Source organism: Nematolebias whitei, chromosome 22, assembly GCF_014905685.2.
Source record: "Nematolebias whitei isolate Nwh7 chromosome 22, NemWhi1, whole genome shotgun sequence".
NCBI classification, from domain to species: domain Eukaryota; kingdom Metazoa; phylum Chordata; class Actinopteri; order Cyprinodontiformes; family Rivulidae; genus Nematolebias; species Nematolebias whitei.
This window is the reverse complement of record NC_056519.1, coordinates 19,155,123-19,155,671: the sequence shown is the minus strand read 5'-3', so window position 1 is coordinate 19,155,671 and position 549 is coordinate 19,155,123. Positions and strand designations below refer to the sequence as shown.

Sequence of the window (549 nt, the reverse complement as noted above, 5' to 3'; positions counted from 1 at the left end):
AGGGGGGTGGGGCGTGGTGGGGGGGTGGGTGGGGGGGGCAGGAAGTTGAATTATGTGACACATTTTTCCACTAAGCACTGCTAAGTGGAGCCACTCAGCTGGAGTCGCTCAGATTTCAACACAGCTGGAGTTTTGGTGGAGTTGAGAAATTAGTCTCGAGTATTTACAAGTCGCAGTTCTGTGACGTTTGGGAACGAGCGAGTACGAGCCAACACATCTGGAGAGGTTTAGGAAATAATCAGCCAGACTTCGCTGAGATGAACGATTTCTGTCTTTCAGGAGGAGACCAAGTGTTTCATGTGCGACTCCAGAGACACGTACGATGATGCGAACCCCGTCAGCCACGCCGTCGAGAACGTGGTCACCACCTTCGCCCCCAACCGCCTCAAGACCTGGTGGCAGTCGGAGAACGGTGAGAGACGGAGAACACGCCTAGAACAAAGGCGGTTCTCGTGGGAATCGAGCTCCATAATGACTAGACGGGAGATCACAGAGACGCTCACACACAGAGCAGGTCTGAGGGGGTGGAGCCTCAGGTGTGCTGGGGGG

General features: G+C 55.0%; 1 protein-coding gene across 1 annotated transcript in view; it reads left to right on the top strand.

Moving 5' to 3' along the window:
- The window catches only part of lamb1b (laminin, beta 1b), a 29,625-nt gene that overhangs the window by 3,202 nt on the left and 25,874 nt on the right, over positions 1-549 (top strand). Inside the window, 1 exon segment of the mRNA XM_037695719.1 lies at positions 280-412. Within this exon segment, the coding sequence (XP_037551647.1) occupies positions 280-412 (133 nt within the window).